Raw genomic sequence first — 20,545 nt, 5'->3', positions numbered from 1 at the left:
ATAATGATCTACTTCCAATCAATTATTAATATATATACTTATAACAATGCTAATTGAGGGATCAAATTAAGAATATCCATTTTCTTAGTTAATTGCGTCTACTAATTTGAGGGCCGCGTATTACTTGCCCTTTGTTTAATTTATCGAGTTGAGTATAACGTCATCACTCTATTGTCTTTTAGTGGATTTGACTTAAAAAAATAATCCTTCGTTTTAGAGCATCCACTAGAAGGGAGCCGCGGCTCGTGGCTCGGTCACGGCGGGGGACAGGAGAGAGCCACTCCGGCGGCTCGGACGCGGCACTTGGGCAGGGGCCGAGAGCTGTGGCTCCCCTAATTTCAATTTTTTTTATTTTTTAAATATTTTCGAAGTATTTTTTTATAAATATCTCATTCCACCCTTTTTTATCTCACACACATTTTACCCCATTCTCTACAATTTTCAAAAAATGCAACGAGGAGATGATAATTCCCCCGGCTATGGAGATTCGGGATACGAGAGCTTTCCACCTCCCCAACACTAGAGATCGAGTCCCACCCCCTTCCAGATGTGGAGTCTGCCATCGCCGTGGCAACAAACACCCTAAAACCGGGGTCAGTCCCCCCGCTCAACAGCAAAGGTATGTGGGTCGTCCCCAATCTGGGTTGGGCGACTACCGACCCAACATGGACGCGATAAACTTTCCGCGTTCTGATATCCCTTCTCAATTCCATTCCAGTCAATCTCCTCTGGATGAATCTGATAGATTCACATAGGAAGAATTGATGGGGACACCGGAGACCCCGACGTCCAGACGTGTGGAGACGGGGAGAGGCGGCGGCTCTGGGGTGGGGTGAAGTCGCGGTGCGCGAGGCACCGGCCGCGACGGAGAGCAGGAAAGCGGCGGCCGCGGGGGCGATGATAGAGATGGCGATGGCACTAGTGGTCGATGGGGGACTCTGTATACAGAGGCGGAGTCCGTTGCTATTGCTAGGGCCTGGGACGCGGTCACGACGGATGCCATAGCACGAATCAAACCGACGTATGCTTCTGGAAGCGCGTCTTGGCAGTGTACAATGAATTCAAACCGCCGGGTAGCGCTGAGGGTACACACGACCAGGTCCGGAAGAAGTACGGCAGGATCACTACAGCCCTCCAGAGTTCATTGGCATATACGAGAACCAAATGCGCACTCCTGAGAGCGATCGCAGCGAAGCCGACATAAAAGCGTTGTCGATGCAGTTGTATAATACTGAAGGCTACCCCAAGTTCGCCTATTGGGAAAAATTCCTCGTTCTGCGGGACTCCCCGAAATTCAGAGCCATCTGCGAGGAAGAGATTGCTCCTGGTGCGAAGCGTACAAGACTCGGCAGGGCCGGAAACTACAGCAGTAGTAGCGGCTCACGTCCCTTCGACCTCAACGACGATGTTTTGGAGGAGCCCCCCTCGTCACTCTCCCGGTGCCCAGGTTCACAGGGTCAGCAGTCCACAATCCGAGACGCTAGATCCGCCTCCCAACACTCTGCTGCAGGCGCGTCTGCATCCCGCCCCGGACCGGCTCAAGTGGCGTTGAACAACACCCTGGAGGTGCAGATGATAGAAGCAAATTCAAGATACTTTGTCCTTGTATGAGAAGACGGCAGACCCGCCCACCAAGCGGATGTACTACGACCTTATACTGAGGCTGAGGTCGAGGTTGGGGTGGGAGGAAGCGGCAGCGACGGGGGAGCTGAGTGCGGCGACGGTGACGACGATGGTGATGCAGCGGCGGATTCTGATGACGCCACCGAGTAGGCGATGGTGACGGTGTTTTTTTAGTGTTTTTTAATTTTTTTTAAAAAAATTCGTTGTATAATTTTACCCATATCTATAATACAACGAAGATTTGGTTTTAATTTTTGTTTTTATTAAATTATGCATTTTTTTTATAATTATTATAGTCCGATAATTTTTATTATAGTTAAATTAAAATACATCAAAAAATGAAAAAAAATTAATATTTAGTGGCTTGAGCTTGTCCACTATAGTGTGAACAAGTATTTTTTGTGGCCCGGCCAAGTTTTATGGCTTGATCCAGGGCCACGGGCTCTACTATTATGGACACCCTTAAAAACAAAGTATTTTATGAATATGTATAATATCATAGTGTGGCCATAGGTCCTATATATATAATACTACTACTAATTCTACAAGAAGCATTCATATCTGTTTATTACTTTCGTGAGTCTTACACATTAATATTCGAAAACAAATCAGAAACTGCAATTAGTCAAATTGCACCATACTGATCATCACAAAATTCTACTGAATCATTAACTACTATCATTTTTAAAGGAAAATTACCACTAAAATAATGAAGATAGAAAGGTTCTGATTAATCCCACAGATTTAAAACAATATCATATCTCAACTTTGTTATTTTTGTAAATTATCCTATTGATTTAGATTTAGGAATAAATTGTGTATAATTTGAAAGCCAAAATACTTTAATCAATGAATTTTGTAAGTGATATAAAAATATAAAAAAAGTACGGCTTCCAATTCATACATAATTTTCCTTCAAATCTAAATCCATGGAACAATTAAATAAAATATCAAAGATTACATTATTTTGAATTTAGTGAGATTGATCAAAATTCATAATTTTTCCAATAACTTTCCATTTTTAAATACTGTATTTTAAAGAAACGATTCAGTTCATTTATTACAGAAGGATTAATTATCTCTACTTGTATTATCATTATTATTGTTATAAATATGAAAACTTAGACCATCTCCAACCCTTTACACCAAACTCAAATCCATTTTTTGGTATGCGTCACACCAAAAAGTAGTTTACTCCAACCATTTAAACCAAAATCAAAATTTACACCATTTTTGGTATCACAAAAATTTTGCAGTAACACCATATTTGGTGTTGTTTCACAAAAAATACCAAAAATGAGTTTGAGTTTGGTGTATGATTGGAGAAGATTTCTACATCAAAACTGATTTTTCGAGTATGGTTGGAGATGGTCTTAGAGTAGCTGAGTATATTGTGTGTGGGGTGGTATTGCAATATAGTAAAAGGTGGTGGGTGAATATGGAAATAAGGGGGTCACAGTTTACTAGGAGTAAAGTGGACCCCACATCATAGACCTCGAATTTACGTAAGCTACTCCATGAGTCTATTGACTGTCACGTCATTATAGCTGGGCCAATATTTCATAAAGTTGAGTGGCCCCACTCTTTTATCATTGGATTATCTCATCTTTCCTCTATTATTGGCCCTTTTTCCTCATTGGATTAACACCTATAAATACTACTATCTCGCCCACTTCCACTTTTGCCCCTCAACATGCCGGTTTTTGGATTAATTAAAATTATTAATTCAATGTAAAATTTATAGTGAATTCTAGTGGGATTACTTCATTCATCATATTTTAAGAAAATTGATGAAGGTGGTTATGAGATCGTTCCATGACTTTAGATACGAAGCTGTCTGAAATCATTGTATCAATTGTATCATTCTTCAAGGTGTGTATAAATTCACACTAGAAATAGTTATCGGTCCAACCAAATGATACACTTAGAGCATCTCCAATAAGCACGGACGTCAAATAGCCATCAAATAGCCTTCACACTGCCACATCATCAGCACTACAATTCTCCTGCCACATCAGCTTGCCACATCAACTGGACATCAAATAGCCCTCACATAGCCTTCACACTACCTATCCACATCACTAATAACAATTATATAATTTAATTTACACTTGTATAAACATACGAAATTTAATTTACGAGACAAATACGGAAAATTCGAATAATAATATTAAAATTTAAAAAGTACATTACTTTTAAAAAAAAGTACAATAATATAAAAAAGTACAAAAATTAAAAAGTACATTAATTTAAAAAAGTAAAACAAAATCACTCATCGCCGCCGTCCTCGTTAAAACAAGTGGTGCGAATGAAAATGAGGTTCAACGCGCGTATATATAGTGTTTTCGAAAAACAAAATTTTTTTTTTTAAATCCGACGCCGGTTTGGCGCCGATCCGGGACGCACAATGGCGCCCGTGAGGATCGGCATCGGAACCGGCGTCAGCGCGGGAATCGGCATGGCGACGCCGATTTTGACGCCGATTTCGCCCACGCCGGTTCCAATGGTTCGGCGTCAAACCGGCGTGGGCGAAAAATCAGCGTTGCGGTGGTGACGCCGGTTATTGGAGATGCTCTTAATCTAGCTAAGATAAAGTATTGTAATAGTAGTATATATTTTTATGTCAAAATAAATACTTTTTCATTTGCAATTAAGAGTCCTAATTGAATTTGATATGAATATTTTAAAAATACTAGTAGTATAATTGAAAGTTGATAGAAAAATGTAACGGAATGTAAGTAATGTTGAAAATCGTGGATGGAACGTTGTGATTAGTCCAATAAGAGGGAGAAATTTTCTATATAACCGTATGGTAGGAGTAAAATGGTGGGGCAGGTGGGGTTGCTCAACTTGTATGTCGTCATCCTAGAGAGAAAAGGCCCCACATTAAAGTCTGTAATTATTGATTAAGAAGAGATTGATAGAATTAAAGAATACGGTACTCCATAATCAATTTTCGAGTCAGAATTGAATATAGAGTGTCAAACAAAGTTATTTAAATGGAAACCAAGCTTTGACTAAGGGTATCCACTGTGGGGCGGCGCCCCGGCCCGGAGCCGCCGCAGCCGCAACCGCGGCGATCCATAGTGGACGAAATGTCTGCCCCGGCATGGACGGATGGGAGGGGGCGGAAGGGCAATCGCCGAGTAGACGGCCAGGACGCGGCGAGGTGGAAGGTGGTGCGGCGATGCACTCGCCGGGTGAGCCACGGCGGTGGACAAATCTTTTTTTTTTTCATTTTTTTTAATTGCCTATGAATACACCTCATTTCTCTAATTATTTTCACATCATTCCAACTCTTTATTCATACGTTGTCTCTCTAAAATTTGTGGATTCCATTGCTATTAAAAAATGAATGATTTGTGGAATGACGCGTGAGATTCTCTTATTCATGAGGTGCAGAGGGAAGCCGGCGAGGATGAATCTTCAATTTTAATTTAGCTAATTAGCCGTTTTTTTTTCTAATTATGTATAGTCTGATAATTTTAATATTCATTGAATTAAAATATATAAAAAATAAAATAAAGTGAAATGTGGCAAAAAAAAAAGTGTCCATTATTGTTGTGAAAACTTTTTTTTTGTGGTTGTGGATAAATCAGAAGTGATTGAGGATCATAAAAAGTGGCTTGTAGTGTCCACACTATGGTGGATACTCAAAATACAATTATCTTATCAAATTTGCTTGATCGCACATTCAAATTTGCTTGATCGCACATTCAAATTTGATTCCCACTAAATTTATGTGCTATTTATCCGACTTCGTGGGATATGTGACAATTTAGAGCTTGTGAATTTGATACAGAAAAATACCACTCCTCGATTACCGATTAAGAATCTCTTTTTTTGGGCACAAATTTTAAGTACAATAAAGATCAAATAAAATAGGTTGATAAGACGTGAAACTTTGAGTTAAAATCAAATGAAATGGTAGATAGATCAGAAGGATAAAAAATACTTACTCATATTTCTAAGACTGGAAGAATATAAATGTACTATGATTTTACGTACTTGTTAATACACCCTCCGTGCTTTTTTAATTGAGTCGTTTTTATATGTTAGACAAGTTACAAATTTTTAATTGAGTCGTTTTTATATGTTAGACAAATTGCAAGATATTTGAGTCATTTCTATTTCTGACAAAAAGTAACATTTTTTTTATTTAATACTCTTCATTTCTCTTACTTTATTCATCATCCCAAAATAAGTGTCTCTATCAACAAGGATCGAAAGAGAGTAATTGAACATTATTATTGAATTACTTCCCATGTTTCTTGATAATAGATGCAAATCTTTTCGATACCGGAGTTAAAAATTAATAAGTGAATAGAATATAGTAATAAAAGAAAATAGAATAAAATTTGTTTAATTTTATTAAAAATAGATTATATTGAAACATCCTAAAATGAAAAAAAAAACGATATATTAACCCTGATCGGGAGGAAATTTAAAGAATCCTTTTTGGGTTGGAAAAAAGGGATGACAATGCATATATTTTTCTGATAAAACAAAAAGAAAAAAAAGAAAATATTCGAAAACGATATCCCAATATCAATCAAACACTTTTGATTCCTTTTCCCATGCCTCCACCCAAAATTACCCTAACCTAATCAAATCACCGCCAGTAATTTTTGTGTATGAATAAAATTGAGAGAGAGAGAAAGGTTGATTTATTGAAACCACTGATTATGATGCACACGCATCTTTAAATTCAGCATTCTTATCGTTCTCTCTCCTCATTTGTTTCTCTAATTTTCCAGTGGGCACGTACGTAGTCAGTTTTTACAGAGCTAGGTAGAAAAAAGAAATGAAAAAGATGGTATTTAGTGGGGGGCAAAGATAAAGTGTTCCCACTTTGAGGTGGTAAAAGGGAATTCATATACAAAAAATACTCATCACTCTTTTTGTTTTCTTCTTCACCATTTTCTTTTTATTGGTTTTCAACTTCAGGTACTTTTGATTTTATGGGCCTTGGCTGCATGTATTGCATTGAATCTGTATGATGAAAGGCGACCAGTTTTCAGTGGTATAGAGAGTGAGTGTGTGTGTGAGAGAGAAAGCATATTACAAGCTTTGGGCTTTCTTTTGTGTATTCTTGGAGGTTAGTGTAGGAAAGTTGAGAACAATCGCTGGAAATCAGAGAGTAATTCCTCATTTGTTCAGACAAGTAGTTTGGTATTTTCTTCAAGTTCGATTCTTGATAGTTTGACTGTATTATGTGCTACTATTAAAGATCGGTTTTTTATTGTTACATTTCCTATAATGATTGTATGATTAAACTCCTCATTCACACTGTGAAAAAAGAACCAGTTCGATTCATTTGTTGATAGAGCTTTCCCGAGCAATTTCAGGTGTGTAATTCTTCTCTCACTCTCTCAATAATAGTATATCTTTTTTAGTGATTGAAGTTCAAATGTATGATTTTGTTTTCAGAGATTGGTATTGTGGGAAAGAAATTCTTGAACAAGAGCTCTAATGGCAGATTACTCCTCTCTGCAATCCCCAAAGGAGTATTACAGACAGCCCATTTCCTCAATTTTCACTTCACCTAGGTTGTTCACTAGTTTTGTGTCAAAGGGCTCTCTTGAAACTGAGTCTTTAACCAGCCCTACTTCAATCATGGATACCAAACCGTTTTGTGCTCTGAGAAACCCCTTTAAGTCTGAAACAAACTCCCCCAAACCAGAATGCAAGAACCATTGGGATAAATTGGAGTCGAGAGGGGTTAGCCTTGGCCTTATAGATGCACTGATTGATGAGAACTCGCAGTCGAATCTGTCAAAGCACGACAGCCGGATGGTCCTCTTTGGATCACAGTTGAGGATCCATGTCCCTCCCCTGCCTCCCTCTGTAGCTTCCCCAACCGATTCCCCCAAATCCCCCTGTGATTTTGGCATCAAAACTAGGCACTCTCATGTGGGCTTGCCGTCACCCTCGGCTAATCTGAGGAGATCCCCCTTTGGCTCGATGAATTCGGGTGGTTTTAGTAGTCTCTCTGCTAGTGAGATGGAGCTCTCAGAGGACTACACATGTGTGATATCTTATGGCCCAAATCCAAAAACTACACACATATTTGATGATTGCATTCTTGAGAGCTGTTGTGGGGTTGTCAAGTTCTCTGAATCAAGAAAGGACAATGGCCAGTTTTCGATGAATCAGTCGATGAGTTACCCCTCTGAGAGTTTCCTTAGCTTCTGCTATAGCTGCAAGAAGAATCTTGGACAAGGGAAGGATATTTACATGTACAGGTGAGATTGGATAAGAGTTCTTGATAAACAAAATCATAACAAGAATACAATTTGGATGTGAATGCAGTTTAATATGCCTTGTTTCTTGTTCTTGGTCACATGTTTGAATGCAAATTTACTATTCTTGTGTTGTAAACACTAGTTAAGTTTAATTGGAGCTCAATCTATTAGTGATTCAAGTGTTGAAATGCAGTTTTCTTGTGTTGTTGATATAAAAAAGTGAATTGATGCACATTTTGTTGGTGATTGTGTCTTTTTCTTAGTTATGTGATATAGCAATGGTGCTGGTGTTTTTGCAGGGGTGAGAAGGCATTCTGCAGCAGCGAATGCCGGTGCAAGGAGATGATGCTCGAGGAGGAGGAGGGGTCGGAAACTTCTGATTCCGACCACCACATGTATGGTACTTCCTCGTGAAGCTTATTTTTTCGGCTTCCTCATATGTTACTGATCCCATCAAGATGAATTGTGATGCAAGATAAAACAAATCAAGATTGTGAGATGTTACAATGGATTGAATCTTGTTTTTTTTGAGCCTTTTTGCTTATGATCAAAGGTTTAGATTTGGTTTTTGTTGGGTTGATGATGATCATCATGTTGTTAAAGTGTGAAGGACTGATTAGCGTGTTAATTGCTGTTACAGTGTAAATAATGATAATAATATCATAATTTTGAGTAGATGATATCTGGGTTGAGTGGATTCTTACCTTTCCTAAATTATGTAGGAGTACTATATTTGTTGTTTGTGGTCCTTTTCATAATAGGAAATCTTACATTAAATAATGTAGTACTTTGTAGAAGGAATACTATGTGCTGCAATAATGCTATTAGTCAATAATTTATCCCAAAATGCCAAGAAATCAAGGATTGGCGTCTGTCATGGAAGCCAATATCATACCATGAAGAAAAAAAATGTAAATTACAGTATTATTTTATGATTAAAAAAAGTCATCTATTATACTTACTACTAATAGATTATTGTGGTGAGAAAAGCAAAAAAAAAAAAAAAAGTTTAAGCAAATATCTATATATCCTTATAATCGAGCAAAGTCGAAACAATAATGTGTTAGGCAGTGGAAGGAGACTTATCATAATAAGTGACAAGACAATATATATCTGTGTTTGGGATTTTGGACTAGTTGTAATTTTTGAGCTTTCTGAAATAATTGCACAATGGCCCCATATGTCATCACGTCTGATAATTATTTTTTGTTGGATTTGGAATATTGTTTGGAACAAATACATATACGTCTTCAACATAAATTAAGATGTTATCTTAATTCTTACTACATCCTAATCTTATTAGACAGGGGTACATGATAATTTCAGTCGACGACAATGGTGGGCTCTCTAGAAATATGGGCTTTGTACCTTCTTTACGTAGTGGGCCTTTTTGTACATATATAAATCCAAAATTATAAACATATGTTCATACTATCAAGTGTTGCTAAGAGGTAAGAACATCTATAAAATTAATGACCAAGTTGATTTATACTACTATAGATATATATATATAGCCTACAACAAAATTTTGCTTCTTTTTAAAACGTTATCACAAATGGATATCTCAAACTAGTAGCTCTTAACCCAATTTTTGAATATTCATGAACTAAGTTACGCCCACTCAAAATTGTTTGGCTACCGTATTTTGATAGGCTAGTCGCTTCCTTTGCATAATTAGCTGGTGTTGAAACGAAGTCTGTTATCGATTCCAACGGGAATGCCGTTTTTGAAACGAATTCGAACTGACGTTGTATTATGATGTAATTTTGGGAAGTGCAAGTTTGTATAGATTGTTGTAGATTGGCAAAATTGGCAGTGTTTTAGTTTTGCAGAAGTATGGGCTGTTCTACTTTTGTTGTATGTAAATTGTTTGACAAGGGCAGATTTTAGATGATTGATGGGCAAAACCTTGTGATTATGACGACGAAATACAATTGAGTCAGTAAGATGATCATCTTCTAATTAATAGGTCGAGGATTCAAGTCACTATAGTACTATGATATTTTTTTACATAGTACGTATTGTGATTATGCAACATATATAGTAGCATGAATTTGGATTGTATTTCATCGTGACTATTTATTGTTGATTTTATTGACCCATTTACCCTAAACCTGTACATTTATTACATGTCTTGCAACTCACAAAAAATGAGCATCATCGAAAATTTTATTAATTTCTAACTAGTAGTACTAATAAATTAAAGAGCCAAAAGTTCAAATAGTAGACAAAAATTATTCGATCTTGCTTTTTTGGCCAAATACAGGTATGATGTATTCCACTGTTTTTTGTTCTGACAAAATTAAAGCATCGTCAAGTTAAGGATTGAATTTGTTTTAAATTTTAATTCAGTTGAAACTTTAAGTAAATAATCCACATAAAATGTCAATCGAGAATCCTCTCTTCAAAATGTTTATTGAATTAAATTTCTTACGCCTTATTGTCACCTCACCTGCTTAATCTAGCCGTAACATGCGGGTGGATAAAATTGCAGGATTCCATAATTTTATAAAAAATTATTGGACAATCTCATGACATTGATAGTTTCAGAATCCCATCAACCATCATTATTGGAATTTAATTAAAAATAATCATTTTTTCCTCTTCTCCTAACTATCTAGGAGTATTACCCAATATATAGTTAGTGATTATGCCAACTGGGTTAGTTTCATTAGCATTATTATTTTGTTTTCTTAGTTTGGGAATGGAGAGTATCAAGATTAGAATCTTTTACATCTTTATATTTATCTAGAAAGTTTTCGTTTTTTGATTATCTCTAAAGACTCTATTATATAATTATATATCGTGTTAATTACATAGGTTTGGATAATAACAATTTACCAATCGAATTTTATTAATACACCCCATATATGTATAACTTTTGCTACATTTTACACATAAATTTGTTTTGAAAAAAGTAAAGAAAATTATTAGAATAAATGCGCAATTTGTTTTAGCATATATTAGTATGTGGTTGAACCCTGATCAAATCATATAGTAAGACATCTAATCATTACATTGAGTCCACAACTTGAAGATTCTATTAGTGCACTTATAATCCCATTTTTCTCTTGTAGCTAGTCTTAATAATTGCCATTATAAAACTTAACCGCCGCACACATATCAATAATGATAGTGAATTATCATCTCATAGGCCATATATCAATTATTCCAATTATTTTAACACACACACACACAAATAAAAGACAAACCAAATCTAGCAACTTAGTTAGACGCATAACATAATAATCTATACATAGGAAATTAAAGTGCTTGAAAGAGTTTGGATTATTGCGGTGTGAATGAATAAATTTTTGAAATTGGTTGAGACTAAGGAATAAGTGGTTATATATAATATATTCATAGATAAAATGTGCATGTGGGAAAGCCATGTGAACGACATTTGAATACAAATTTCATAGTTTCATATGATTAAGATATGGAGGAAGAAAACAAGAGGCCATGTGAGGAATAATTGAGCAATGCATTTAGAGCTACATTTATTGAATCATTGAATTTGTACAAGTTTGTGTGTTATAAAAATAATTAATGTTGAATTGATTGTTAACTAAACCTTATAATAGTATAAATTTCTTTTTTTGGGTGTTTGTTGTTCTATTATTTGGTCATTAGGAATTAGGACTATTTAAAAGTTTTAACAAGAATTTTATGTTGCCTAATTATAGTCTCCTATTTAATTTTCAATGCAAAATTTTCTAAAGTCTTGACCTTTTTATGCCTCTTGCTTCGTCAATACTATTACATTCATGAAGTCATAAATAGGTCTTTAATTTATTCCCAAAATCAACGTAAGTTTCAAATGTTGTCTTGAGAAATTATTTGATGTGATGGATTTAACATTATAATCTTTTGAGTTTTATTTTGAAATATTAATAATTTGGAATAGTGATGGGTTTTATTTAATGTCCAAACTGATCAACATCCAAAAACAATTAATTCTTAAAGATATGAATAAGTTGTGTATGAAATAGCAAGAGTTAGACAAAGAATTGAAACAGGAAGGCAAACTGTATGTAGCCACTGGAATTGCCTGCTGCCAACTTGACAAATCGAGTAATCAATTTGGAGACTAAGACAATTTTTGCACCTTTTCATTTGCACTTTTTCATTTTCTTGTGGTCTATAATTTAGACGTAGAATTTAGGTTTTCTTCATCTCATCACATATTTTATTACTATTTCTACAAGTTGGATCGATGTCTCATTTTAGATATGCCAGTGACGTGTGTATGTATATATGGCTGGTTTAATTAAAGAATATCATTTTCATTAGCTATGAATCATTTGAATGTCTCAATCTATCTATCTATCTATGTTTATATAGGTGTTGGCTAAATAAAAAAAAAATTATAATGAAAATTAAGAATTATTTTCAGCTTTTAGATTATGAAAATTATGTTGAATTTATTGAATAGATTAGTGGTCTTGGGTTTGAATATCTTATGTAACAAATATTTTAGTTTTTGAATTCATATATTTTCCCTACAAAATTCATAAAGTTTTTCAATGTGATGGTTCATAATTTTTTTAAATGGAGCGCAATTTACAATAATTTACAAGATCATTTTGTTAGAAACATTGTATAAAAGACGGAAAATATGATGATAATAATGAAACAAACTAGACTATAAGTTTGGTCGATGAAGCTCTCTTTCCACATAATTTTATTCCTCCATTTGTGTTCTTGGATTGACGTAAAAGCATCTCAAATCCACTATATATTGACATCAACAAACGTACAAAGTTCTGATAAAAGGGAGGCATACTTTCAGCTTGCTTGTTATGTTATATATGTAGTATTTCTCTCTAAACTCCATCTATTTATAAGTTGGAAATATGTACCTCTAGATGAAAGATCAAAGGCCTCAAGAAGAAGAAAGATCAAAGGCCTCGGCTTCAATGTGTACGACAATTTTTCGGTACACGTAAATTCAATTACTACTTTATATGTTAAGTGCAACTCGACATGTTATTAAGTGCTAAAGTGCGTGTCTTTCCCTCTATACTATTCAAGATGTCCATTTTCTATATTTAGAAATAAATCTCCTTCTCTCCTCTATCCTCATTTAAATATTCAACTACTTTTTTTCTCAACTTACTCCACCTAATAACTCTTTCTAAAATCTCGTGCCATTCAAGAAGGTGGGGAATTGTTTTTACCAATAAAATTAGATTTGTGTATAATAACTCATGTTAATTGATATTTTAATCTAGCTTCGTTTTTCGATCATTTAATAATATTCCCACCTTTAAGTTTTATTGCAATCAAACGATGAGAGTAACCTGATGTGATATTAAAAGATCGATCGACTCATTTTTGATAATTGAATGGAAAGTACATAGTAGTTCTCACTTCTCATGTGCAACAATAATTATAATTTCTTTTTTGTTTGTTCTTTTTCCTTCGTGTTTTTTGAGTTAGGGAATTAAATGTGTTCCTAAAAAATTAAATGACTTTGGGTTACAAAAGGTATATATGAAAGATCAAATCTAAGTCGGGTAGCAAATAAAGATTTAGTGATTTAACCCATTTTGGCATAGATTAAGTGTATGTGACAAATCAATTAATTATCCATTTTTGGTGGGAACCAAGTCATGTTCTTGTCTAATCAGATTGGTTCATCCACCTATTAGTTTTAAAATGTTATTGTTATTATTGTTAGAATAGGTTTTGGGGAATATTGTATCTCTCATTCTTATTGAAACGAATACACATTTACATGCCTCTTTATAGGCTCAAGAATACAACTTAAGGTAAGTTTATTACCCTAACTAATCTTCTATACAAGGAGAAAATTAATTACTAATTTTCCACTTATTGTGATTGCAGGGAATCAGCCTCTTGATTCTCCGTGATCTTTCCTTCCAACACTCCCCCTCAAGTTAAGTGATGAGATCACCAATACTTAACTTGTCCAATACACCTCGAAAAGAGTGCGAACTTACTGCCTTTGTCAAGATGTCCGCCAGTTGATCTTCTGACTTGACATGGGGTAACTCCACCACCTTTGCATCAGTAGTATCCTTTATGAAGTGTCGATCTACCTCCACATGCTTGGTTCGGTCATGTTGAACTAGATTTTCCGAGATACTGATGACAGTCTTATTATCACACAATAATCGGCACGGCTGAGTGGATTTGAGGTCGAGTTCGGTCATGAGCTTTCTAAGCCATAGCACTTCTGTCAATCCACTCTTAATTCCTCGAAATTCTGCCTCGGCACTCGATAAAGCTACCACCTTTTGCTTCTTACTTCTCCATGTTACCAAGTTACCCCCTACAAAGGTAAAGTACCCCCCGGTTGACTTCCTGTCATTTGGATTTCCTGCCCACTCTGCATCCGTATAACCATGTATTTCTAAATACCCGTGTTTCTTGAAAAATACTCCATGGCCCGGTGTACCCTTCAAGTACCGTACTATTCTCAACACTGCCTCCTAATGCTCTTCTTGTGGTGCATGCATAAACTGACTTACAACTCCAACGGCATAAACAAGATCTGACCAGGTGTGGGATAAATAGATGAGTTTCCCGACCAATCGTTGATACCTCCCTCGGTCAGCGAGTTTGGCTCCTTCACGAATCTGTAGTCCGTGATTCTGGACAATTGGAGTGTCTGTTGGCTTGCAGTCTATCATCCCTGTTTCTGCTAGAATATCAAGCACATATTTGCTCTGATTGATAAAGATCCCCTGCTTTGATCTAAGCACTTCTATTCCTAAGAAGTACTTCAAGTGGCCAAGATCCTTCATTTCAAACTCCTTGGACAGGTTCTTCCTTAGCTGATCTAATTCTTCTTCATCATCACCAGTAATAATCATATCATCAACATAAATAATGAGACATGTAATCTTACCATTCCTCTTCTTGAGGAACAAGGTGTGGTCTGAGTTGCTTTGGCGGCAGTCATATTTCTTCATTACTTCTGTAAACCTCCCGAACCATGCTCTAGGGGATTGTTTGAGGCCATACAACGTCTTTTTGAGCTTGCAGACGTCTCCGTGCTGGAAGTCTTCTGTAAACCCAGGTGGGGGAACCATATAAACGGGGTTGGTCAGTTTTCCATATAGAAAGGCATTTGTCACGTCGAACTGATGTAGGGGCCAATCACGATTAGCTGATATCGAAATTAACACTCACTATATTGATCTTAGCAACTGGTGAGAACGTTTCTGCATAATCGACGCCGTAAGTCAGGGTATACCCTTTTGCGACTAGTCTCGCCTTGTATCGGTCAATAGATCCATCAGGTCTTCTTTTGACTGTAAACACCCATCTACATCCCACGGTAGTAGCTCCTTTTGGCAGTTCACTGACTTCCCAAGTCTTGTTCTTCAATAAAGCATCCATCTCTACAAACATCGCATCTCTCCAATGTTTAACTTTCATTGCCTCTTCGGCTGTAGAGGGAATTTCCTCTTCCTCGTAGAAGCAACTTCAAATGCTCTAGCCATCTTGGTTAGGTTTCCTTTCACAAAGTTTGCCACAACGTACTGGCTTTTCCTCCTAATTTTTTCTGGTGAGAATCTCTTCGGTGGTATTCCACGAGTACTTCGTGGTGGAAGTATATATCGACATGTGCTCTCATCTAGAGTCGTGTCTACAATTTCTGCATCAGTAGGATCAGTAGTTGAACTATTTTCTTGAGGTGAATCGGGAATTACCTCAGATGCCTCGGATATCGGTTGAGGAGAGACAATAGGACGCGGTTGAGAGTGCTCTGTTGTGTTTGAGACCTGCTCGGCGACAGTGCCAACCTTTTCTGTTGGGTCCTCGTTGGAGAGATTTGACTCAGGCACAAACCAACTTAGGTAGTCAACTGTGTTGTATGACTCACTCTCCCCTCTGACTACTAAGGTGGGTGTGGTAATATAACTCGGTTTCCAAAAAATTGCAATTCATTATGGTTACTACCCTTTTTGTAGTTGGGTCATAGCATCTATACCCCTTTTGGTTAATCCCGTAACCCACAAAAACACACTTGGTAGCAAAGGGTGACAACTTCGTTCTGTCATGTTTTGGGATATGGACATAAACGGTACATCCAAAGACTTTGGGTTGGAGGTTAAGGTGTTTGGGCAATTTGGTGAGTTTGGAGAGCGTATCGAGAAGGGTTTTTTTGTTTAGGATTTTAGTGGGAAGTCGATTTATGAGATAGATGGAGGTAGCAACAGCTTCGGGCCAGAAGTGGGTAGGAACTTTAGATTCAAACATCAAGACTCGGTTGATTTCAAGGATGATTCTGTTTTTCCTTTCTGCTACCCCATTTTGTTCTGGTGTATAGGGGCACGGGGTTTTATGGATCAGGCCTTTTTCGGTAAAGAAGTTTGTCATTCTTTGGTTCACAAATTCCCTCCCATTGTCGGATCGAAGGGTCTTTATTGTGGTCTGAAATTGGGTTTGGATAAGGTTAAAGAAAAGAATGAATTTGTCAATCACTTCAGACTTGTGTTTTAAAAAATATATCCATGTCATCCTAGTGCAATCATCCACAAAAATCACAAAATATCTCAAACCATTCCCCCCCAATAATAGGTGTAGGCCCCCACACATCAGCATGAACAAGGGAAAAACAGAATTCATACGAGTATGCGTAGATTTAAATGATTGTCTGTGGCTCATGGCCAAAGCGCAAGTCTCACAAGAAAAATATTTTTGAATAGAGAGTTTAGGAAAAAGTAAACTAAAATAACCAGGGGGAGGGTGTCCCAGTCGTTGGTGCCAAAGCCAAATCTCTCGTTTCGTGGACCCGTGAGCCAGCATCACACTACCTTGTTGAGCTATCTCGTCCACATAGTAGAGTCCTTGGCTCTCAGTGCCACGCCCAAGTATCTTCCTCGTCCGAATATCCTGCAAAATACAGAAGCCGGGGTGCATCAGCAAGGTGCAATTCAATTCTTTTGTTACATGGCTTATAGACATCAATCTCTAGGACAAAGTAGGAACATAAAGACAGTTCGACAATATCAGGGTTAGGGATATTTTAATAGTGTCAGCCCCAGCCACGGTAATTAATTCCCCACTCGCGGTCTGTATATAAGTTTTAGTAATTTCACTAAAACTAACAAAATCATTTTTATTTGGAGTCATGGTGTCGGTGGCTCCACAATCAAATATCCATCCCTTTTTTATCACCCCCACTATCCTTCTTTATGGTAAATGCAGCGGAAATACGGTTCAAGGGCTCAAACTGGTTTTTAAGTGGGATAAGACTAAATTGCACAATTTTCAAACAATCAGGGGGTTTTCACAATAATTCACAATCTGGGGTTCATCATGTAATTCATCATAAGTTTGGTGGTTGTCATGCAATATCCGGGGTCTGTGATCTAATTTTATCAAATCTGGGGGATCATTTTAACCCCTAACCCTTTACCTCCTTGACTTCTGCTGCCTCCCCCATTCCGGTCCCATGCTTTTCCGGCGAAATTGACGGCACCGATCACTCCACCACCGTTCCCGCCTCTGCTGGGAGCCTCTGGTTCTTCCTTCTGTTTCCCCCGATTGGTCACCATGTCCCGATTCCCAGTCGGCATTTTCGCCGCCTAATTTTCAGCGGAAATTCCAATTGCCATCTTTGCTTTCGCCGTCTGCCTTTCCTCCCACCATTCGGGATATCCGTTCAATTGAAAGCAAGTTTCTCGGGTGTGTTTTTGCATCCCACAGTGGGAACACCAAAGTTTCGACTTGTCCACCGGTTTGTTCCCCGGGCAGTGAGCGGCGGTGGTTTGACGTGGGGCTCCGCTCTGGTACCCTTGTCGCTGTCCTTGCGCCGCCAGTCCGTGCCCAATTCCTTGTGAGTCTTCCCCACCGTGACTGTGGGTGATGGCATTTGGGGATTCCGGTGGCCCTAGTCGCCGTCTGGCCGCCTCCTTTTTAACCCACCTATAGGCAGTTTCCAGCGGGGGAGGGGCGATACTTCTTTGAGGATGTCTCGCCGGACTCCCTCGTGTTATTCATTCAGTCCCGCCAGAAATCGGAGCAGCCTTTTGGTGTTTGTGTAGACTCTGAATTGATTTACTCCTTTCTCGCAGCAGTCGACCGGTTGTTTCTGGCACCGGTCGATATTGATCCACATTCCGTGGAGTTTGCGGTAGTATGTTTCCAGATCCATATTCCCCTGTTTAATTGTGTTTGCTTCGTCTTCTAGGTCATACACGAGGTAGAGGTCAGCCTCACTCTCGTATGTGACGGCTAGGATGTCCCATATTGCATTGGCCGATTGATGATGGGTGAAATCTGCAATAATATAATGTTCGATATTATCCACAATCCACGAGAAGACAATTAGATCCGTCTCTTCCCAATCGCCATACTCCTTGCTTTCCGACAGTGGTGGAGCCTGTTTTCCGGTTATGTGGGAGTAGCCTCCCCTACTCCCTATTGCAACCTTCATCAGCCGCGACCATAGTGGGTAATTTCCTCCGTTGAGTTTGAACTCAATAGTGACGTTCTTACTCGCTCGTATTTTACTGCCTGATGATTCTGATTCTGTTGGTTTCTCGTCGTCTGACATTTTGGGTATTGATTTGAATTTGTTTGCTCACTGGGTTTTTGTTGATTTGGCCGAGATTGGTATGGGTTGGGCGGTGATGAACGAAAAAATCTGAGCCCTAGTTTAAATCCTGCTCTGATACCATGTTAGAACAGGTTTTGGGGAATATTGTATCTCTCATTCTCATTGAAACGAATACACATTTACATGCCTCTTTATAGGCTCAAGAATACAACTTAAGGTAAGTTTATTACCCTAATCTAATCTTCTATACAAGGAGAAAATCAATTACTAATTTTCCACTTATTGTGATTGCAGGAAATCAGCCTCTTGATTCTCCGTGATCTTTCCTTCCAATAATTATTTCCAAATGTATTTCAAGGCATACAACCTTTTATGTCCATCCTAACTAATATTGAAAATTAAGAAGAAAAAAAATCATACTGTACTATATTTTATCATGGTTTCTCTTAAATATTTCACATAATTAGAGAGGGAGTATCTAGTACGAAGATCATCCAAAAATGACAAAAAAAAGAAGAAAGAACAAAATCAATAGAAATCCAAACTCAACTGACCAAATCCAACCAAATCACTGGAAATCACATGACAAATGTCATGCATATTTTCAGACATATTTATGATCGAATTGATGCACAAAACAGCAGAACACTCATTATTTGATATAAACTCACTAAAAATAATTTAATTTACAACGCTTAAATAATGTATTAATTGAAGTTTGGATTTAAACTATTGCTAAGTGACTAAGTCAATCTATGGAGCGACTATCAAAAGTCAAATTCTAAAAGAAATGGTAATAACTAGATAATGTACTCACTTTTTTTCTTCCTTACTAGAAAGACAATGGCACGATATATTGTCTTGTAACAATAATAATATTAAACAGACTATATTAAACAATGCACATTACAAATAAAATAAACAAATTGGAAGATATGTAAATGTAATATGTTTATATATAAAAAATTAAATCACGTCTATTCACAGCATCATATTTTTGACTCAAAAGTGTAGTATAATAATGCATATTGGACTAGACGATTAAATTATTTTATATGTGACGTCACTTCTCTCTATTTTATTACATGTGAATATGGTAAATAATCATACTCTCAGCTCAGATTGTTGGATAACGTGAATCTTGGTCATTTTATGCCACTAGCTAATAAATCCAATTTTTAATTAAATTCTAACTGTTGATATACAGCAACATATGTTGGTTTCAATTATTTTACTTTATTATGTGACTAACTGCATGATTTGTGTATAATAGTTATAATGATAACAAATGTATATCTTTGTCTTGACGAAATAAAATAGTTTTTTCCGTGCATGTAACCTATGTAGGGTTCAGATTAAAGCAACCAATTATTAATTCCAAATTTGAAGATTTGACATTTAAAATACTAGTAGTATATATGTTCATGCATTGAACTTTGTCGAAAAATTGCTCCATAAAATGCTACAAGGCTTTTAAAAATAATTTATAAGCATTTCACACACGGTAATGCATGATCACATAATATTTATTCAAACATAAAAAGTTAACTAATTTGTATTTTGATATGCAACAATATTATTTCAATTGATATAAACATTTTAAAAAAAAGTTATAATACAGACCTGTATCAGATTTCAAATATATTGATATCAGTTGTCACCACAAAATTATTTAATTTTGGATTCAATATCAGTTCGTTGATTCATGAATATCAATTTCCGACTCAATATCAGTAATTGATATATTTTATGATGCCAACTGATATCAGCTAATAATTTTCAATCCTAAAAGTTCTCATTTTAAAAAAATTCCAACTGGAACCATTTCCTAAATTTATATCCTCATACATTTAAAATTTGTGAGATGATTCCATAACAAACTACTCCAAAATATATTTATCTGCATATTTCGATCAAAATTATTTTTGAAAGCCTATTGTTACCCTTTTGTTTAGACGTGTTACTTAAAGTCTGAAAAAGGGTGATGCAAGTCAAGTCAACATAATCAAACACAATTACAAGTGAAAACAACCCTAATATTATTGGGGTTGAAAAGGTATACCCTAATTAAACCAACCACTAAACTATAATGTGGAAAATCTTCGAGTATCATGCTTTAATTATTCATGTGTCATTT

General features: G+C 36.6%; 1 protein-coding gene and 1 long non-coding RNA gene across 2 annotated transcripts; both read left to right on the top strand.

Annotated features, from left to right (window-relative positions):
- The first annotated feature begins 6,462 nt into the window (after positions 1-6,462).
- Positions 6,463-8,543, top strand: LOC121804923 (FCS-Like Zinc finger 8-like). Its single transcript, XM_042204637.1, has 4 exons — positions 6,463-6,480; positions 6,571-6,971; positions 7,054-7,868; positions 8,168-8,543. The coding sequence occupies exons 3-4, from the start codon at positions 7,096-7,098 to the stop codon at positions 8,280-8,282; spliced, it is 888 nt and encodes a 295-aa protein (XP_042060571.1). The 5' UTR covers positions 6,463-6,480; positions 6,571-6,971; positions 7,054-7,095; the 3' UTR covers positions 8,283-8,543.
- A 3,903-nt stretch (positions 8,544-12,446) lies between these two features.
- On the top strand, positions 12,447-18,957 carry LOC121802753. The gene is made up of 3 exons (XR_006050844.1): positions 12,447-13,881; positions 18,040-18,625; positions 18,703-18,957. It is a non-coding gene; the product is annotated as an uncharacterized LOC121802753 (long non-coding RNA).
- Positions 18,958-20,545: the final 1,588 nt, after the last annotated feature.

Source organism: Salvia splendens, chromosome 5 (genome assembly GCF_004379255.2).
Source record: "Salvia splendens isolate huo1 chromosome 5, SspV2, whole genome shotgun sequence".
Classification (NCBI taxonomy): domain Eukaryota; kingdom Viridiplantae; phylum Streptophyta; class Magnoliopsida; order Lamiales; family Lamiaceae; genus Salvia; species Salvia splendens.
Note: the sequence above shows the minus strand (reverse complement) of the source record. Positions and strands in the feature narration are given on the sequence as shown.

Bases quoted from the DNA above. Each gene is read 5' to 3' on its own strand.
- LOC121804923 (XM_042204637.1), top strand. From the start codon at position 7,096: ATGGCAGATTACTCCTCTCTGCAATCCCCAAAGGAGTATTACAGACAG. The intron at 7,869-8,167 runs GTGAGATTGGAT...GTGTTTTTGCAG, and splicing joins AAGGATATTTACATGTACAG to GGGTGAGAAGGCATTCTGCA.